This window comes from Cynocephalus volans, chromosome 4, assembly GCF_027409185.1.
Source record: "Cynocephalus volans isolate mCynVol1 chromosome 4, mCynVol1.pri, whole genome shotgun sequence".
Classification (NCBI taxonomy): Eukaryota; Metazoa; Chordata; class Mammalia; order Dermoptera; family Cynocephalidae; genus Cynocephalus; species Cynocephalus volans.
In genome coordinates, this window is record NC_084463.1 from 162764873 (window position 1) to 162783371 (window position 18499).

At 54.7% G+C, this 18499-nt stretch overlaps 1 protein-coding gene across 1 annotated transcript; it reads right to left on the bottom strand.

The window, feature by feature from the left end:
- Positions 1 to 8795: 8795 nt before the first annotated feature.
- UNC93B1 (unc-93 homolog B1, TLR signaling regulator) lies at positions 8796 to 18045 on the bottom strand. The gene is made up of 11 exons (XM_063094088.1): positions 17874 to 18045; positions 17566 to 17707; positions 16951 to 17104; positions 14315 to 14476; positions 13970 to 14099; positions 13533 to 13626; positions 12866 to 12990; positions 12150 to 12332; positions 11451 to 11724; positions 10347 to 10465; positions 8796 to 9522 (listed from the first exon to the last, which is right to left on the bottom strand). Exons 1-11 carry the CDS (start codon positions 17967 to 17969, stop codon positions 9199 to 9201), a joined length of 1803 nt encoding a protein of 600 aa, XP_062950158.1. The 5' UTR covers positions 17970 to 18045; the 3' UTR covers positions 8796 to 9198.
- Positions 18046 to 18499: the final 454 nt, after the last annotated feature.

Consider the following 18499-nt stretch of genomic DNA (forward strand, 5'->3'; position numbering starts at 1 on the left):
GACATACAAACACTCAGGTATACACCACCGGGCTTTGTCAGATCTTAACATTTGTCTTATTTGCGTCAGTTTTTTAAAAATACAAAGTGTTCGATTACATTCGGTGCCTCTGTGAACCCTGCCTCGTGCCCCTTCTCTTCCTCAGAAGGAGACATTTATCACCCCCTGAATGTCTTTATCTTCTTGGTACACACGTTAGTATAGTTAACATGACACTGGATTGTTTGCCTCTTTTTAAACTTTAGACAATTAGCACCATATCTCTCTTATCTTTCTGCCACTTGCTTTGTTTCCCAGCATCATGTTTCTGAGGTTCCCCGCCCTGGGACGCGCTTGTCCACGTTGGACAGATCTGTCACAGCTGACAGGTCTGCTCCGCTGCTAGTGGACAGGTAGGGAGAACTTCGTCTTCGGCTGTTACCACCATCCAGGAGGTGGCCTGGCTCTGTCAACTAGGACTCAGTGTCTCCTGCTGAACGTGAGCATGTTCACAGAATATCAGCATCAGACAAAGCCATTCTGTGATCATGATGGATTAAGACAAAGACCAGACCATTCCATAAACGTGGCTGAACACGTGTTGCAAAATGCTAGGTTCTGAGGTCTGGGAATATTTCTCCATGGCTCTCATCCTTGGGTCTGTCCTCTGCGTCACCTCCCTTTTCCATGAAAGGAAGGCTGTGTTTGCAGCTGAGTGGTTTTCTCAGCCTGCATCTGCCAGTAGAGCTTGGCAGGTCCAATGCCCTCTTTTTGTTCTGTACTGTCTGTCCTGTCAGTCCAGGCCGGCAACTTTTCTCAAAAACTTTGTGGGAATTCTATGAATCTCATTGGCATTCACTTCATTCGATAAAGATTTTACCCACACATCTTTCTGAGACAAGCCCTTTCCTATCTGGGCTCCTGCTGAGAGGGCTGAGGGACCACACCCTTTATCTCATTAAGGCCCCTGTCAGTGAGGAATACTCCAACCCTTTGATCTTTCTAAGGTCTTAACAAAGTCAAACAAACTGTTACAACCTTGTTTTTATCTCTAAATTACAACTTTTTCCTGAGCCCTCAGAAGCCATTTCTCCATGTTAGCATCTTTTGTTGTCGGGCATTTGAAAAACCATCAAGTCCTGGCTCTCTTGTTGAACAATCCATCTCTGTCTTCCTGCATTTTACTGTAAGCAGCAAGAAGAAACCAGGCGGCACCTTCAGGACTTTGCTCCTTCCATGGATCACCAAGTTCACAAGACACGTTTTCTACTTTCCACAGGACTACAGATGACAGTGTCACTCAGCTTTCTGCAGCTACACTCCAGTAACACGGGCCTCCTTTGTTGGTTGGTTGGTTGGTTGTTTTTCTTTCACAGTGACCTGTACAGGAATCCGAACCCTTGACCGTGGTGTTCATTTACTTTTGAAAGCCAGTTTGAGGGTACATACCTAGAGGAATGGAAATCATCATGTCGAAGGGATCCCTGCGCTCTTGTGTTCATCACAGCTCTGTTCACAATAGCCAAGACATGGAATCAACCTAAATGTCCATTGATGGATGACTGGATAAGGAAACTGTGGTATATCTACACCATGGAATACTACTCTGCCATAAAAAAGAATGAAATACTCCCATTTGCAGCAACATGGATGAACCTGGAGAAACTTATGTTGAGTGAAATAAGCAAAGCACAAAGGGATAAATACCACATGTGCTCACTCATATGTGGGAGCTAAGAGAGAAAGAAGGCAGGAAAGAAAGACCACAGTGGTGCATTGGACTTGCAGACGGAGAGGACATTCCCTGGGCTACAAAGTGGAGTGCGGGGGAAAGGGGCAGAGAGAGGGAGGTTGGGGATAATTGGGTGGGGGACACGGGGGACACATGCAATTTGTGGTAATGGGTGTGCTGCCAGTATGAATCTGGCCCTCATATCATGCGCACGAGGAGTGACAATCAGCTTTGTATCTCATGAATATTCATAACCACCCCCCCAAAAAAAGCCCAGTTTGAAAGCTGCTCTCTCCTTTTTAGCTATTTGTTACGGAAGCAACCCACTTCCAGGTACCAAAATCAGTATTATTTATCTATTGCTGCATAACAAATTACCCCAAAACAACCATCCCTGATGAGCTCACAATTTCTCTGGGTCAGGAATCCATCTACAGCTTAGCTGGGTCCTCTGGCTCAGAGTCTTCCGTAGACCACGGCTAAGGTTTCAGCCTTGATTTGGGGATTGCTAGGGACCAGTGACCACTTAGGGCATCTCCCTTGCCCCCCCAACAGAAATGTCTGTAGCAGCTCTCCCGTGTGCAGGAGGGAAAAAGACTCCATTTCTGTTGTTTGTCCACTGACAGCTTCTAAGTCCCCATGCCTCCCCTTTGCCCCACATCTGGGCAGCCCAATAAGAAAGCCCAAGTGTGCCCTTTCCCCTTGGCACCAGTGGGAATTTCAAACCACTCGAGCCCCCGCCTGCACATGCACACTCCCACCCTTAATGCAACAAAAACCTGAAGCCACCTGGACACCCCCTCCCCACCTCACTGTTATTTTGCTCCAAACCAAACCTGAACCCTTCTTCTTAGGGAATCCTTTTGCTGTTTATTATGTGAGTAATAAATTTTACCTCACATCCATTGGTGCCTGCGTGTCATTCGTTCTCATATCCACAAATCCTGAGACCCTCGTGTCCTGCGGGGATGCCGGGCACCCCAACAAAACAGTGGGTGTTAGAGCAGGATGGCTGGACAGCAATCACTGGGTGATGCCTCTTTCTTCTCTCACTCTTGGCTGCATAACTGGGTCATTACTGCTGGCATGCCTGTGCTCTGGGCTGCGTTATGTTAGGTTGGTTCTCCTGGGTTTTCCAAGCCTCTGCCTTAAATTTATCTGGCTTAAGCCAGGTGTGATGATGGGGTAAGTGGCCGAGGAGCCAGACCCTGGGTAGGGCTGGGGGAGCATCAAGAGAAATTAGAAGCTGAGGATTCTGACCCCAGACCCTCCCCTCGTAGGTGCCGGGACCATTCACTGGAGAGAAAGGAGCCACGGTCACGTGTCTCAGCAGGCAACAGCCCCCACATTTCCCAAATGCTGCATGTAAAAGGACACGAGCTCCTGAGGTGGCCGCTGAAGGAGCAAGAGCTTCCATGGCATTCAGAGATGGGTCTTCAGGGCTCAGCAGGGTCACCATGCTGCTGTGGCTGTCACTGTCTGCACGGTTGCAATGTTCTGATTCACATGGAGATTCCCTGGGGAAAAAAAATATTAAATGAAGGTCCTCCTAAAATAGTTTGAACTACAAAAGGTAAGATAAAATGACTCAGGTAGAGAAAAGAAACCTGTCACGACTCAAACACAGTTCTGCCAAGTAAAAATCTCTTAGGTTAAAGTTCAGTTTATCATAATATTGTATCATAAAGGGACAAGGGAATGGCTGACTTACATCTGAGGGCCAGACCAGATGCAGCAGATCACCTGCAGTGAAGTCTTCGGCCCGAACGTCCTGCTCACTAAATGGGGAGCTGTGAATTTGTCATAGTCCCCACCGTGTCAACTAATCAAGATACCAGATTGGAATCCAGTCTATAAAACTTCCTAAAGGAGGGCGCCATTAGTCCAAGGGGTTTCCCCGTGAATAGTCTAATTTGGTCTACATTAAGACAAAATAAAAATGAATGATACCCGACTACAAATTCTCATAATGCTGCGGAACCTCATATAAAAGCCTCCAATTCCAAACACTATGAAAATAACAATTCTATTCAATCATCCATTAGATAATACCTTGCTGTCATAGGTTTGGCTAACAAGTTCAGTCCAGAACCTCCTCCAACAGCCTCCCATCCAAACTGCATTCACCTTTGATCTAGCACAGTACACTGTACTCAGCCCCCGGGATACCTGTACGGTCCAGCCAGCCCTCATTACCTGTGCAGATAGGACCGTAATCATATGCAGCTGTCCCCCAGAATCCAGGTGTGACACCTTATTGGTGACACTTTCCACCTAACACATCCAATGCTCATTAAAGAACTTTCTACTATACCAGCCAGCCACACACACAAAAAAGTTTCGAATAACATTTGTTGGGGCTATTTGATTTTTGAAGTGACACATTCCTACTAACAAATTTCATTAAAGCCTATTTATACAGTTTCTCATAAGTCTGCTCATTATAAATGGGATGCACTTCAGCTCAAGTCCTCAAAGCTGTGTAGAACAGCTCTGCCACCGCATCTGGTCACCCCGCACATATCCACACAGGCCACGCAGGTGACAGCCTGAACTGTGGCTCATCTGAGGACACCTTGTGATCCTCCTGGGACACCAGAGGAGAGGCCCATAGGAACTGCTACGAGGCCAGCCCCACAGGCCACCCTGTGTAAGTGGGAGGCTGTCAGGAGGCTGTTTTGCGTCACCTCCGGGTTCTGGTGAGCTCCGAGGCTTTCTGTGCCGCCCTCTTTGGAACAGAGCTATGGAATATAAAGTGCACAGCTGCCTCGAGAAGGACTCCTCAGCTGCGGGTATCCCATGACGCACCTTGCAGTCATCGATCGGCCCCTGTTATTTCCGGGCCGTCCTTTATGGTGTGTGGGACAAGTGTCACAGGAGCTGGCACCTTTGGCTTGTTCTCCTTTTCACTGTCTATGTTTATTAAAACTGCCTAAATCTAAAAGTGGCTTGATGTATCTTTCCCAAGAGAATCTGCCAATCTTGGCCTTGCCTTGCCCTGCATATGAACTTGCCAAGGGGCACCATGAACTCTACCACCAGCATCTCCTTGATGCCACCAGGGCACTCCTTTCTAGAGGAGACCTTAGGCGCCCTCACTCATACCTCCACGAGCCTCTGGGCTTCTCTGTATGGATGCCAATTGCCATGGGTTTCTAGTGCAAAAAATTGCCTTCTGCAACTCCCAGATGCACACCACCAAAAAAAAGGATTGCTGGCCATGTGTCGGGTCTTACTGCAGACTGAGCTGGTTCTTAAAGGGTGGCATTTTGGACAGTTGCTCCTTATACCTTGGGTCGTGGAGGCAACACCCTGAAGGTTCAGCTTGGTCATAAGAGGCAGCACGCTGTGGGTTTATCCCCTTGCTAGGTAAAAATGACATCTCTAGGATAAAGCCAGACCTGGGCCATCTGGCGTATCCCCTTTGCAGGAGGCAGGAGCTCCCTCTGTCCCCAGTCCTTTGCCTAAGGCTATAATGCCAGAGGAGGCCACCTCCTTCCCAGAGTCATTAGCCACTTTGGGAGCCCCTAAGAACAACTGAGCAAACAAGAAAGGGAGTTCATACACTTTGCAGACAGCAAAGACGGGACCCAAGGGTCAGCTCAAGTAGCTGAACCATAGGCTATGGTGAGCACCAGAGGGTGTCCTGACCAACCATCGACTTGTCTGAACTTTTCCTCACCTGGGCAGTGCTAGTATTGGTTTGGCTGCCTATAAACAAAATGTATTGCCTCACTAATATGCAATACAAACACACAATACAAAACGATCCACATTTTGACCTGTGCCGAATTTTCCAAATTCAACAACCAGCCTAAGACCTTATCTCCTCACAAAATGCAAAATGCTTGTCTCTCAAACAAGACATTCAGGAAAATTTCCACATTTGCAATCTTGCTCCCATCCTGCAAGGGAGAGAGACAAGACTGAGGCCAAAGGTGGATACCATTGAACATGGCCCTCTAATGATAACTTCCAAGAGGGCTCACCTTTGCTCTTTGTATCCTGCTGATGCTGCAAATTTACTGAAATATAAAATAAGCAATTAACCATCCTAATGATAATTTCTCACATGACAGTTAAGAATTAAAATTAGTACATTGAGTAGGAGATGCTCCCAAATCCTCCTGAGTACACGGATATTAAGTGAGGTCCCCAACGATACCTATTCCAAGTCGAGTCTTTCTAGGCCCTCAGATCTTTCTCTAAACTCATGCCATTGCACAAAATCGCCCCTGCTTGGTTCTGTACTCTTGAGTACAATGGAAATCTTTTCTGTCCCTTTCCCTAAAAGTGTTGCTTTTCTGTGGTCCCAGCTTTCTGCACAGCCTTAAAACCAACTCCCTCCCTGGTGTTGGCTGGGCCCTGCCTGCATGGCCATTAAAAGTCAGCACAGAGGGCAAGCCCGTGGCTCACTTGGGAGAGTGTGGTGCTGACAACACCAAGGCCATGGGTACGGATCCTGTATAGGGATGGCCGGTTCGCTCACTGGCTGAGCGTGGTGCTGACAACACCAAGCCAAGGGCTAAGATCCCCTTACCGGTCATCTTTTAAGACAAACAAACAAAAAGTCCCCCCGGCCCCCGGGTAGCTGCAGCTTCAGCTCCTCTGCCACCACCGTGGTTTTCAGTTAAACCGCTTCATTTTTGGCCCTCAGGGACTTTGCTTATTCTCTTGAGAGTTCAGTTACATATTTAAAAGGAAGTTTGTTTCTTATGTAGAATTTCTAGGTGTTTTTAAGAAGGAGATTTTTCAAGTTGCCTAACCTGCTGTTGAGAATTTAAAGAGTTAAAATCTTAGACTGGAGACTCTTGGAATCATAATTTTGAAATCTTCATAGTGCAAATGGACAAAGTTACAGAGCTGCTTTTGGAGCAATGATGGCGATAGGGGCAGAGGACGCAACACAGTCTGATCATCCACTCAGGAATTCCGAACCTCCACCCAGTCACCTTATCCGGGGGTGACAGGGACAGGGGAGATGACACCAATGCCAATGTCATAACTTATGATGAGACAGAGCTGGTAAGGGACTGGGCGTTCTCACCTGATGGCTGTCACCCCTGCCCAAAAATAGCCGGCCTGCTGGGGCTTGCTGCCAGGACCTGTCACACTCCTGTCCTGTGTGTGCGTGTGGTGCCTGTCATGTGTGTGGTGTATGATGTGTGCACATGTTGCTTAAGGTACCGTGTGGTGCCTGTCACAGGTGGTGCCCGTGTGTAGCCTATCACTTGTGAGTGTGTAGGTCTCATCCACATGCCAGGAGTAGCCAGCTGGCATGTGAAGTATCTCACGGGGACACACCCTGGTGAAAGGAGCATGGCCTGTGGTCACTCCAAGTGGCGACTCCGGGCACCTCAGCCACCTTCAGGTCTGCTCCTGAGTCTGTCCATTAGCATAACAGATGTTAGAAACAACTTTGAACTATGACAAACTGTAGACTCACCGGCCAGGCACCCCCTCCCCATCCTTGCCTGGCACGCCCAGGGCCACACCTTCCAAGCAGCACCCCGCCCTGCTTTCCGATGCTCATTATGTGTCTGGTTGCCCAACTCCGTCTGGATTTTAGCTGGACTCCTGCATGAGGATGTTGCCACATCTGCCTCCAGAGAACTTTCCCTTCTGTGACAGATGCTGATGGGGAACTGGAAGGACAGGGCTCTGGCTTCACTGAGCCTACTGGTCACACTGTGTGATCACTTATGGGTCTGCTAGCCATTGAAAGTCTGCATGTTGGGGCTGACCCATGGCTCACTCGGGAGAGTGCGGTGCTGATAACATCGAGGCCACAGGTTCGGATCCCTATATAGGGATGGCCGGTTAGCTCACTTGGGTGAGTGTGGTGCTGACAACACCAAGTCAAGGGTTAAGATCCCTTTACCAGTCATCTTTTAAAAAAAAGAGTCTGCATGTTATATGTATTTTAGCAATAAAGACTTTTAGTACTCCATAGGAGAAAAAAAAAAGAGAGAGAAAAAGTCTGTGTGTGAGGCAGGCAGCTTTCCCTCCAAAATTTAGAAAACTTGAATTCTGCTGCATGCTTGTGAATTTCCCACAAGGCCTGGTCCCACAGGGGACCTTGGAGCCACTACGCTAAGGGACCTGATACGTGTCTTTTTTTTTTTTTTACGAGATACACTTTACAGAGAAGGATCCTGTGGCTCAGATGGGTCAACTCCTTGCCCGAGGCCACACAGCCTGGCTCTAGGACCCACTAGAGGCTGCTAGAACCAAACTCAAGGAGACAGGGGAGCCATGTGGATAACCTAGAATCTAAGAGACCCAATGCTGAAGTGGGTGTGGAGCTGAGGTAGAGACATGGGTTTGGCTGCCAGGGGCTGTAGGGAGTGAGGAAGGGTGTGGCCCCAGCCGAAGACCTTTTGGGGTACAGGTGGGGGCTTCCTGACCCTCCCACCCAACCGTGCAGAACTCTTCACAGTGGGGTCTCAGTCTCCTCGGGCATACAGGGCATGGAGGAAAGGGCCCCCTCGGGCCTCAGAGAGGGTCTGCGTTTCTCATGGGCATCATGGGTGAGGCTACAGCCTGGAAAGGACAGTGACCAGGTTTACCTGGGTCAAACAACCATTCCCCAGGTCCGTACTGGGCACAGGGTGACCCCAAGGTGGCTCAGAAGTGGATCCTGTCTCCAAAGGTGTTCCTTGAAGAGCTGCGGGCAGAAACGCCTTAATAGACAAAAACAGATGGGGTGGGCTGGGGAAGCTTGCAGGCTACCTGGAGGGGGCAGCAGGCAAGGGCCTCTGGGTCTGTCCCGTCCTCTAGACCCAGCAGACACTGGCAACCCCATCACACCCTCCTCCGCTGAGGTCCCTGCCAAGCCACCCAGCGGCTTTTTCCTCCCAGGCAGACGGGATGGGATTCGCAAAAGCAGGCAGGCGGGGCGAAACGGCCTCCAGGAGGGAGGCCACCTGGTGGGCGGGGCCAAGGGGACAGGGGCCGGCCCTCCATACACCCCACCGTTCCGAGGGGTTAAGGCCTCTTATGACAGTGCCCCAGGGTCAGGGTCAGCCAGGCGCACACCCCAGGCACACACTCCGTCCAGCCCACGGCCTGAGGCTCCTGTCAGGACAATACAAAATTTATTGCTCATTTTGTATAAAAAGCCGGGCGTCTTGGCTGACCCCGGGGATAGGAAAGCGGAGCGCGCGCGCGCGCGGCTGCAGCCAGAGCTGGGGCGGGGTGGGGGGCGGGGCCGGGGGCTGCGGTTTGCAAAAGAGCCTGTCCCTGCTCCGGGGCCGGGGCACTGGGCCGTGGAGACGGGGTCCGGACGGCGGCCCCTCCAGGTTTCGGCCGTGCTCTCGAACCCGGGCCTTGCATGGGGCTGCGGCAATCCCAGGTGGCCCGGGCTCTGGGAGGGGCGTTCCTTAACACGGGGGAGGGCACAGAGGGTCCTTCCTGGAGATGGCGCCGGACTCAGAAGGGGCTCCCAGCCTGAGTCCGCTGAGCAGGGAGGCTGAGGCCGGGGCCCGTCACTGCTCCTCGGGCCCGTCGCCCCCCAGCGCCTGCTCGTAGGGGCAGGGCCGGCGACAGGGGCCGGCTGGCTCGGGACCCGGCCGGGGCCCCGCAGGCTGCGCCTCGGCCTCCACGCCGGCCCCCCGAGCGGCCCCGCGGTCTCCCTCCGCGTCGCTCTCGTCCGAGTTGTCCTCCTCCAGGTAGCGGTAGCCGCGCACCTTGTGCTGGGGCCGCGGGATGCGGGGCTGGCGCGGGACCACGCCCCGCCGCAGCTGCTGCTCCATCCGCAGGTACGAGGCCGCCGCCGCCACCAGCGTCACCAGCAGCACAGCCAGCTTGGCCTGGGCGGCAGAGGAGGGATGCAGGCGACCCGCGGCCGCCTCGCCAGCTCACCCTGACCCACGCCCACCCTCGCCTCTCATATCCTTCAGTCAGTCTCTCCAGCCACATGTCCTGGGCCTCCTCCTGCAGGCAAGGCTCAAATCCCGGTACTGTCCCTTACTACGCCATACCCCTGGGACCTCAGTTCCCCTGACTGTAAGAGGCGAGAATGACCATCCCTGGGCCTCACGGGGTAGTGGTAAAGTGCTGGTTCGGCCTGGCCCTTCTGTACCTGGGCTTAGATTATTCCACGTCCCTTAAATAGGCATGAACCATAGTAATGCTTTTCAGACACTTTTGACTGTAACTCAGTCAGGAGTAACTTTACATCATATCTCAGTATATTTGCATGCATACACCCTGCTATTCCCTATTTTATTTCATTTTTTAAAATACGTTGATCAAGACCTGCTAAACTGACCCACCACTGCTGGGGAGCAGAGTACGAGGAACCCCCTCCCCTCCAGGCCATGAAGGGAGACAGGCCCTGGGCACCCAGCTCCAAGCCCAGCATCTGGTGGATAGGTTATGGAGTGGCTGGGATGCACCCACAAGGAAAGAGCAAACTTTGAATCCCTTCACAGATGGGTAAACTGAGGCTGGCCAGAAGTAAGGCAGCAAGTGGGATGCTGGGTTGGGGACCACCCAACAGCCTGGGGGAATGGGTCCTTGGCCCACAGCCTGGCCCTTGGGAAATAATGCCCTTTAGAAGGCTGTGAAGCCATGGCGGGCGCTCAGAAAGTATCTGTTGCCTGGGGGTTGCCCTAACCCTGCCCAAACTCACCTTCATGGGCAGGCTGGAGCCCAGGTACATGGCAAAGATGGCCATGGCCTGCCACCAGTGGTAGATGGTGAAGATGAAGTCCTGCCTTTCCTTGTCTTCATACAGGATTCCTAGGAGTGCTGCAGGCAGGTGGGACAGGGCAGACAGTGGAGAGGTGTTACCTGGGGCTGCTGATTTCCTGTCTGTGACTCTCCTAGGCACTGCCCTGGTCCCAGCCCAGGGCCCCACAGCTTCCAGGAAGCACTGTACAGTGGTCCTGGCCCACCCCCTAGTGGACAACTGGTCACCACACAGCCCAGATGCTGAGCAGAGGTAGGAGCATGTGAGCATCCACTTGTGGGCATGCAGATAGGTCTCGCTCTGGGTCACATGCAGCCCGAAAAGAGGAAAGCTCTGTGTTCAGTTCTGTCCTGTCCCTGACCCCAGCGTGCAGTGCAAAGGACTCAGGGGCTGTTTTCTCCTCCTTGCCCAGGGCTGGGGAGGGCAAACTGTTTGCAGCATCCAACTTTCTACAAATCAAACCTGGGGTGGGGGAGACTTGTTTCCCAAAGAATCCTCCCCAGGTGGGCAGAAATGGAGTCAGGAGGCTCAGACTCTAGTTATCAGGACTATAAGGTGGAGAGAATTGGGAGTTTAGAGGTACAGAGAAGTGGATTCAGTGCTAGCTCTGTGGGTGATTTGGGGTAAATTACTTAATTCCCCAGAGCTACTCTTCCCAACCGTGAGATAAGCTTACACATATTCTATGTTGTATCACGAAGTTCTAAGGCGGTATCCACAGATCTCACACTGACTGCCCAGGGTCCATAGGGCTGTGTTCTGAAGTGTCAACAGAACATCCATGGCATAGAACTCCCTCCCATACCTGCCTCCCGAGTGTCCACAACCCTCCCAATCTGTCCCTACAGTGTCCACAGAACTTCCTTCCACCCCTGGAGTGTCTGCAGGAATCTCCACCTACCTCTACTATGTCCACAGGACCCCATGGCAGACCCCATGTATGTCCATGGGACCCCCATGTCCATCCAGGGATGTCTATGCCCCACCCAAAGGCAGCCAGAAGGCCCCCTGCCCAACCATCCCAGTGCCCATGGCTATACTCACTGCTGAGCCCCGTCTTGTTGAGGGCGCTGCCCACACCCCACAGGGTGGCTGCCGCATAGAGGATCCAGCTGTGTTGCAGGACCCGAGGCACGGGGGCCCAGAAAAAGAGGCCGAGGGTAAGCAGCAGGTGCAGCCCCGCCCCAGCCACCAGTGGCACTGAGCGTGGCAGCCACAGCCCCAGCAGACCCAGGAGTGAGGCGGATGAGGCACCCAGGCTGTAAGCCAGGAGGAGGTAGGCCAGCCGTTCCAGCCCCACCGAGCACACGCCATAGCCCTGAGGGGACAGGGAGTGAGCATTGGAGGTCACATAGCCCAAGCTCTGGCCCTTCCATGTGAGAATGACTCTAGGCCACGCCCTGCCCTCTCTGAACCACAGGGCACTAACTCCCTCCGAGGCTCACATGAAAAGGCTCCAAGGGTAAAATATGAGAAGACTTGGGCCATGTCCCCAGACACCAAGGGCCGTGTCCCACATGGAACCACATAGTTTATGGGCATTATCCCATTTCAACGTCTGAGAGGTTAAAATAACCCACATAAGGTAAAGGGGTAGGGTAATGGGGGCAGGAGAGGGAAGAGAAAGAGACGGCGATATTCGGGAATACCTGTACATATTTAAACTTACTCGCTACTTATCTGAAATTCAAACTTAACTGGACGTGCTCTTTTATCTGGCAACCCCGCGCAGCTTGTACCTACCAGGGCAAGACCGGTGCAGGCGAAGAGCACCTCGAAGCCGCTATAGATAAAGAAGGGCACAAGGTGGCGCAGACGGAAGTCACGCACGTGCTTGAAGGGCAGCTGGAAGATGTTGCCCCAGCCCACGCTGCGCAGATCGATCTCCTCCGTGGGTCGGTACGCGGCTCCGCACAGACAGAGGACCTGCCGGCCGGCGGGTGAACGGGCGGCAGGCCAAGCACCCGGCCCCGCCCTCAGCCCCAGGCCCCGCCCTCAGCCACACCCACCAGCCTGGGCCTTGCCCCTAGGCCCCGCCCTCAGCCCCGCCTCCCAGCCAAGGCCCTACCTTTCAACCACGCCCCCCAAGCCTACCCACAATGCTCTAGTCATTCCGCCCCCTGGGTTTGAGCCACACCTTCCAGTCTATGACCGTGGGTCCGGTGCCCAGGCCCTTCACAGGCCACAGCCAATCCTCTTGGACTCTGTCTCCAGCTCGACGCTGGGGACCGGACCCGGTCCTCCCTCCCCTTGGCCTCTGGGATTCCCGCTCCAGCCTGGGTCCACAGCCATCAGCCGTGCCTACGAGCCTCAGGCCCCCACCCTAGGACTCATCCCTGGCTCCCCAACTCAGACCTTGCTCAGGCCACGCCTCCAGGCCTAGACCCTTTCTCCCCGACTGGGACCCCAGACCCACGCTCTGCCTCATTGACTCTGCCCCACCCCCGTCCCAGCCGCACCAGCAGCATGGCCAGGAAGGCCACTGCCATGAGCACACTCTCCACCACAATGAGGTTTCGGCTCTGTGGCAGCGTCCGCAGAACTGTCTTGTTGAAGCCACTGAGGATGCCTTGGCTGTTGGTGCCTGGGAAGGGGTGGGTGGGGACATGCTGAGGTGGGGAGCAGGGCACACTGTCAGTGAAAAAATGCAGCAAGGCAGCAAGGAGGGGGCGGGGGACAGTGGTGCAAAGGCAGGGTCCGTTTAGGGAGCAGCTTGGAGGTTAGGGCCACTGGGGTTGGGTGTGCTCCCAAGAAGAGGGGCATCTCTCGTTCCTTCCTGCCCTATTGCCCCGAGGCTCAGGAAAGGCACCAACCCACTTCCCATCTCCAGACATTCACCCTGCACTGACTGAGTTCTGACCATATACCCAGCCCCAAGAGAGATCCCACTGGAGTTTCGGCCCAGATGGCACCTCTTCCAGGCAGCCGTCACTGCCCACTCCCTCAACCCCCATTCTGGGTCAGATGTCCTAACTACACACTACTTCAGGGCCCTGTGCCTTACCCACCCAGAACTGTGGGATGCTGGGCTTCCAGCTCTGAACCCTGTGAGTGAGGGCCTGGTGCCTTCTGAATGATGGAATGGGGAAAGTAAACAAGCTTTGGGGACCCCCCTTGAGGACTAACCGCAGCTGTGCACGTTGTGCAGCGTGTGGTTTAGGTCATACAGGTAGTGGTTCAGGAAGTAGATCATGGGCAGCTGGGCGCAGGCAAAGCTCAGCTGTGGGCAGGACAGTTGGGGCCACACTCAGGTGTGGAGCCAGGCAGGGGACTGGGCATGGCCTGGGGAGGGGTGTCGGCACAGCCTTGGAGGAAAGGAGCCCTCCCACCTTTGGGGACAGCCTGGTGATGGTAGTGGGGGGTGCCCAACATAGGAGGACTTCCTCCTGGAGCTCTGTAGACAGGGAGGGAATGAGGCCTGTCAGTAGAGGTAAGCCTGCAGGACTTGGCTCAGGAAAAGGAAGGTGGGACTAGAGACCTGAGAAGACTGGGGAATGGGCTCCAAAGTACGGGTTCTGGGCCCGCAATATCACCCCTGCCAAATGGCCCCATGTGGCACTCACATGAAAGAAGCTATAGAAGATGGCTTGGAAGACCATGAGATAGGGTGCATGGGAGCCCCGCGGTGGGCGCTTCTGAAGTCCCTGCTCCTCCTCCTTGTAGTGGGAATACTCATAGTACTTCTGCGCCATCCTGGACCACAAAGGAGACAAGACCCTTCCCACCTCTGCCACGCCTCTGCTTCCTGCACCCAGAGCTTGGGCTGACCAGCCCCTGTGTCTCACAGATGGGGAAACTGAGGCCCAGAGGGCAGAAGGAGCTTGCCCAAGGTCTCCCAGCCAAAGTTGGCAATGCAGCACAAGCTTGGCCAGGTATGCAGCCCCCCACCCCGCTGCCAGCATGCTCACCTGGTGATGTAGTTGCCTATGGAGGCCCAAAGAGGCACGATGGCCATACCCAGGGCCACAGCTGAGGGCACAAGCGTGTAGTAGCGCTCCCAGTAGTTGGTGGAAACAAAGAGGGCGTAGATACCCACAGCCAGGAACATCATCCACTTAGTGCCAAAAAACCTGTGGGCAGCGGGAAGGATGCTGGCACCATGGGTCTACTGGACTGCCATGGCCTGACACCAGACAGGGCTGCAGCTCGTTTCCAGCTCACGAGTCTGTGTGAGGTGGGGAAAGACCCCTCACCTTGGAGTCAAGGACCCTAAGATTGGAGAGAAGCAGGGGAGCGTGGCCGTGGGCACAGCCAGCCCTCACTCATGTCCTGGGGTCTCTGACTCTCCAATCCCCCCTTCTCCTCCCAAGCTCTTGTGCTGTGACTGGAGCTTGACCCAGGCTGGAATAGGAGAGAAGAGGCCCCCTGCTGGTAAGCAGCAGAGCTGGAACCCTGGTGCCCCTTCCTCCCTGTCCATTGCTCTGGTGATCGGTCAGGTTTCCTCTTCTCTGGGTCTGAGAAAAGGTCATGTGGTGACAATGAAGGGGGCTTGCTGAGTGACAGGATAATGGCCCAAACAGGAACAGGAAGCTGGTCAAGCTAAAAACCACTATTTGCATCTCTGGGTGTTCTTTATTTGTGCTCATTAGTCACTTTCTTTGTCTTGACTTCCAGGAAGCTCAAAGCTAAATGACCCTGGTTTTCTGACACTTTCTCTATTACAGGACCCTGCTTCTTTCCTGATCCCTATTTTGCCACGTAATAAATAGGCAGCCTTCTCTGATTTGGGGGAGGGCAGGTCACAAAAGATGCACTGTGCATCTTGATAGAGCAAAACAGCAAAAAAGTAAAAATGCCAAGACTCATTCATTGCTGGTGAGCATGCAGTTTAAAAATGACACATATAGCCAGTAGTTGTACAGATTATAACCCTTCGAAAAATCAGCCTGGTAGTTTTGGCAGGGATGGGCATGCAGGTTTGAGTCACTGCCGGGGTTCAAGGCTTCAGTCTGCCGGTCACCGCCCATGGCCTGGGGCAAGTTATTTAAACTCATGGTTTCTTCATGTTTAAAATCAGAAAACCTACTTGGATTGTTGGAAGTGAAACAGCACTTATAAAGTGCCCAACACACAGGAAACAAAATAAGGGTTACCTGTTGTTATTAAATGTGATAGGTTTCGGGCCGACCCCATGGCTCACTCGGGAGAGTGCGGCGCTGGGAGAGCCGAGGCCGCAGGTTCAGATCCTATATAGGGATGGCCAGTGCGCTCACTGGCTGAGCGTGGTGTGAGCGACACCAAGCCAAGGGTTACGATCCCCTTACCGGTCACACACAAACAAACAAACAAACAAAAAACAAACAAAAAATGTGATAGGTTTCAAGAGCCAGAAAGCCTTGCATATGCCTTTGACCTAGTAAGGGCACTGCTGGAAATTTATCTTAGGATTTTTTTTTTTTTTTTTTTTGGTCTTGAAAAGAAACAGCTATCAGCACAGCAGGAGCTGCAGTGTTGAACTCTGAGCCACAGTTCAGTTCATCTCTGCAGAAGACGTTCCCATCGCCAGGGACTGTGCAGGCTGTAGAACAGGCTAAGAAATATTAAGTGTCAGGGCCGGCCCATGGCTCACTTGGTAGAGTGTGGTGCTGATAACACCACGGCCATGGGTTCGGATCCCTATATAGGGATGGCCAGTGAGCTCACTTGGGAGAGTGTGGTGCTGACAACACCAAGTCAGGGGTTAAGATCCCCTTACTGGTCCTCTAAAAAAAAAAAAAAAAGAAGAAGAAGAAAGAAATATTAAGTGAAAGGAAGTAAGACGGCAAAGTGAACGCTGCACACGCACATGCTCTGGTGACAAGGACACAAACATTATCCATGCGTGGTGGTGGGACAGCAGAGTCAGCCAATTTACTGGAGAACTTAGGAGGGGTTCTCTTTTTCCCATTTCAGTTACTATGATTCTAATGCTGTTTGTGCACTTAAAATCAAAGAGAATAATAAAAAAAAAAAAAGATGGAGGAACTAAAACCAACCCAATTTGTCCACTGGTCTCCAGGTCCCATCAGGGAGGGTGCTGTGGAGGGGATTTTTGCATTAGCTAGAAGGCTGGACTACATGCCTCCAAGGCTCTGGGGTAGACCCTCTGGGGCACCTGCCCAGCCATGTCCTTTTCTGTGAGAAGTGCCCCCTCAACAGCAGTCACAGCTGACCAGGCCAGGAGTTGAGTGCCTGGACTTTGCTGGCTGATCAGATTCTCTCCAGAGAGTATACAGCCCCAACCCAGAAGGTCACAGTGGCTCTGGGCCGCCTCAGAGGATGCCACATGAGGGCACAGGCAAGTGGAGGGAAGGAGCCTGCACGAATCTGTTGCACGAAACCAAAACCAAATGTATCTGAGCCAAAGCTCTTGTGTCCTTTCCCAAGCCCGGGTCTCGCCCCCTTCAATCTCCCCCTCCCAGGCAGGCAAGGCCTCTCCCCAGCTCCCTGCCGCCACCACCCCAGCAAACACTAGGGCAGCTGGAGGCCTCATGGTCCAACAACCTCTGCACCCCTTCGAGATCTGGGTGACAGCCCAGCCCTCACAGGGACGGCGACGTCGCACCTGATGAGCACAGGTGTGTAGAGCAGGGCCGCAATGGGCGTCACGTTGATGCCCATCAGCATCTTGCTGTCGATGTCGGGTAGCCCCATGTTGCCGTACTTCACCTCGCGGTAGGTCTCGTCGTAGTGCAGGATCAGCTGCATTTGCAGGAGGCCTGGGGACAGGGAGCCGGTATGGAGGGAATAGCCTGGCTCTGCGGGCGACCAAGCAGCGGCCGGGACGCCAGCCTCGCGGGGAGCTCCAGTCGCCAAAAGGACCCGATTCCAACGCCCGCCAGGACAGAGGGGGGGATCCCGGGCTGCGCCAAGCATTCAGCCAGCTGGTGGCAGCCTCGGGGACTTGAAGCCAGACCGTCCCTCCCCGCGCAGTGCTCCGCCGGCGCTCCCAATGCTGAAGGCGCAAACCTGCCGGGTGCCGAGCCCCCGCCCGCCCCCACGAAGGCTCCGGCTGGGACCCGGGGACCCCGCCCTGTGGGACACCCCCTCCCGGCCCCACGTGGGGCGGCGGCAGCTGCAGCGGCGATGGCGCACAGGGGGAAGTGAAAGGGGAAGGGAGGCGGGAGGCCGCAGCTCTGTCCCCGCTCCGGGGCTGGGAGCGAGGCGGGGGCGGCCGTACCCAGGTAGACGCCGTAGGTGAGCGCGCCGCCCGCGCTGGCCGCCAGCACGTTCTTGAGCACGCCCAGGCGCTTGCGGCGGTAGTAGCGCCGCTCCTCCTCCTCCTCGTTGTAGTCGGGGTAGGCGCCCACCAGCTCGTCCAGCTGCGGGCCACGCACGCCGCTCGCAGCCGGCTCGCCCCGGCCCGCGACCCCCCGGCCGCCCTCGCCCCGACCCCGCGCCCCGGCCCGCGCCCCGCCCCCGCCCCCGCCGCGGGCAGCCCCGACCCTCCGGGGACCGCGCCCCCTCGCGCTCCTGGTCCCCGCTCACCGGCGCCTCGGGCCCGTCGGGAACGCCGAGCCCGTCCTCGTCGACCTGTGGCCCTGCGGCCCCCGCCACCGGGTAGAGCGGCGGCTTCGCCTCCATGGCCCGAGCCCGACAGACAACTCGCCGCGGGTGCCCCGGGAGCCCCACGAGGAGCCCCCTGCCGCCAGCCGGTCGCTCGCCCCGCCCCGCCCCGCCCCGCGGGCCGCCCCCTCCGTGCACGCGCCCGTGTGAACGTCCGTGCGCGTGTTTAGGGGCGTGCGTGTGTATCGGGACGTGCGCGTGCGTGTAGGGGCGTGCGTGAGCGCGCGCGCGTATGTATGTGCGTGCGCGTGTTTAGGGACGTGCGTGGGTATAGGGACGTGCGCATGCGTGAGCGCGGGCGCGTGTGTGTAGGGGCGTGCCCGCGTGCGGCCAGGGACTCGGCCACCGACATGTGGTGAGGTTCCGCGCTATGGGGCTTTAGGAATTAGTTCACATCCCTGTGCCTCAGTGTCCTCACCCGTAAAACGGGACACTCGGACGACTTCCTAGGACTGTGGCGGAATTACTGAGTTAACGCAAAGCCTTAGAGAGTGCCAGGCGCGTCCTACGCTCCCGCAGTGTTGCCTTCGTCATCCCCGGCTCTAGCC

What these genes read in the sequence shown, in the direction of transcription:
- UNC93B1 (XM_063094088.1), bottom strand. Translation starts at nt 17,969, where the DNA reads ATGGAGGCGAAGCCGCCGCTCTACCCGGTGGCGGGGGCCGCAGGGCCA. An exon ending in GCACAACGTGCACAGCTGCG is followed by an intron (nt 12,991 to 13,532) that starts GTTAGTCCTCAA and finishes ACCCCTTCCCAG; the next exon opens with GCACCAACAGCCAAGGCATC. An exon ending in CCTTCCTGGCCATGCTGCTG is followed by an intron (nt 12,333 to 12,865) that starts GTGCGGCTGGGA and finishes GCCGGCCGGCAG; the next exon opens with GTCCTCTGTCTGTGCGGAGC.